General features: G+C 44.7%; 1 protein-coding gene across 1 annotated transcript in view; it reads left to right on the forward strand.

The window, feature by feature from the left end:
• Positions 1–2,078, forward strand: part of GCKR (glucokinase regulator) — a gene marked incomplete in the record, with an annotated part of 24,172 nt that overhangs the window by 8,629 nt on the left and 13,465 nt on the right. The window contains 4 exon segments of the mRNA XM_072408485.1: positions 46–151; positions 317–432; positions 639–737; positions 969–1,066. Of these exon segments, the coding sequence (XP_072264586.1) occupies positions 46–151; positions 317–432; positions 639–737; positions 969–1,066 (419 nt within the window).

Genomic DNA, 2,078 nt, shown 5'->3' on the forward strand with positions numbered 1-2,078 from the left:
TCCCCTTGCTGAATAACATAACTGACCCCTCTTGTGACCTTCTAGGAATGAACAGATTGAAGGCTGGACATCCACATTCAGACAAGTGGCAGAGCGGTTGCAAAGCCTCCATGACACACAGAAAGGCTTCGTGCTGAACCCAGCTGTGGGGGTGAGTTTCCTATGTTGATAAAAAAATTCTTTGCTCCTCATTTTTGTTACATTGTGAAATTTCGGGTTTGGGGGGAGATGGAAATAACTATTTGCAGTTCTTATAAATATGTAGGACTAACCTGGGTGAATGTCAAACACCAACCATTTTACATTTAATTTTCAGCCTGAGGGCATCTGTGGATCCTCACGTATGAAAGGCGGCAGTGCCACAAAGATACTTCTGGAGACGCTTTTCCTGGTAGCTCACAAAGCCAGCGCCAATGTGGAGGTGACCGAGAAGTAAGTGACCAAAATAATGCAATTTACCCAACATCATGTACCCAGCCAAAATACCGCAGTGGAAGTGACCTCAGTGTGCCTTGAGCGTTGGGTTCTCACCATCCTTGCTAGGGAATCAAAATCAGTTGGGGAATGGGAGGGGGCTCCAGAGCCATAAATATAAAAAGTGTGAACATTGAGTCTTCTCTATGTAATTTCATTTCCAGGTGTGTGCTGGAAATCCTACGGACTTACGAGAGGGCGCACAAAGTTACTTATGCCCACAGCAAGAAGATAGCTACATTGCTCAAGCAATCCGCCACAAGGTGTGTACCTTGCACTATGCACTTCCTAAATGTGACCACAGGACTGTAAGCAGAGTTAAAGCATCTTCATTCATACTGGCTGTTTTATTGTCGGTGAGACATCACCTGTCCTACCTGCCTGTTAACAAACATTTCATTTTTATCTCTGGTTCTGCACACTATATATATATATTCTGGGCACACACGTGTATAGAATTCACTACTCACCTTCTGCTTTCCCCCCATTGGCAGTCTACAGAAGAAAGGGCACCTGTACATTCTGGGCTGGGGAACGCTGGGAACTATGGCAATAATGGATGCAGCGGAGTGCGTGCCGACCTTTCATGCAGGTAGGCTGGGTATTTTCTATATACATAGAGGGTGCCATACAACATAGGTGCTCGGTGCCCACATCCTCCTCTCTCTACAGCAATGATGATGTGACCTCTAGGGGCCCAACAAAGCCGCACAATGGGGTATGGGGTCTGCCACACCTCAAAAAGGGTTCTCTGATTTGAGTCGTGATGGTGGGAACCCCTAATAATGGGTACACGAGACAAAGGAACTCTAAACAGAGAGCTTACCAAAACCTCAATGTGTCCGTTTTTTTAGGAATGATCTTTACACGTGATTGCATTCATTTGTAAACTTATATATTTATAAAATAAATTCTGTTTGTGCCCTCAGGCAGTAGCCTATTGCAGCTAATAAATTCCACACTTATTAGGTAAAAATGCAGAAGGATTTTATAGCCCATGTTGACCTCACCTCCCCTTACCCCTATCTGACCTATCCTACAGGATCCAGATATTTTCCCTTCCAGTCTAGGGGGTCATCACTGCAATGGCACCCCTGGTCCCTGCCTGTCCCCCTGATTGCAGGTAGGATCAGTGAATTTCTTATTTTGGTGCCCCCAGGCTAAGTAAATTGAATGAATCTGCTGACTTCCATCATCCAATCATTTGCAAAGATTTCCTTGAACCTGGTTGAGTATTTTTGTAAAGTGAAAAACCTCCACATTCACTAAGCTAAGTGAATTGCCCCTTGGGCATTGTAACTTGCTAAGTCACCTTGATGCATCTAGTGAATGTGGTGAAGGAGTACATTCACTTTGCTCTGTGAACAGTCCTTTAATAATTGATCCTCTGTGTACCATTTTATCTGCCCATCCTGGCTTCATCTGGATCTCCACCATTCTTGTCCTGTAATGGCTGTCTATTGTACAGCGCCACTGAAGATGATGGTGCTTTACACATCATTGTTAATGATACCACAAGGGAAAGCTTGTCTTGGATTCAACCAACCACCCACCATGGTGACAAAGGTGTATAGACTAGCACAGCCCAACTCCATGACCAGGGT

The sequence above is a fragment of the Pyxicephalus adspersus genome, chromosome 4 (assembly GCF_032062135.1).
Source record: "Pyxicephalus adspersus chromosome 4, UCB_Pads_2.0, whole genome shotgun sequence".
Lineage (NCBI taxonomy): Eukaryota > Metazoa > Chordata > Amphibia > Anura > Pyxicephalidae > Pyxicephalus > Pyxicephalus adspersus.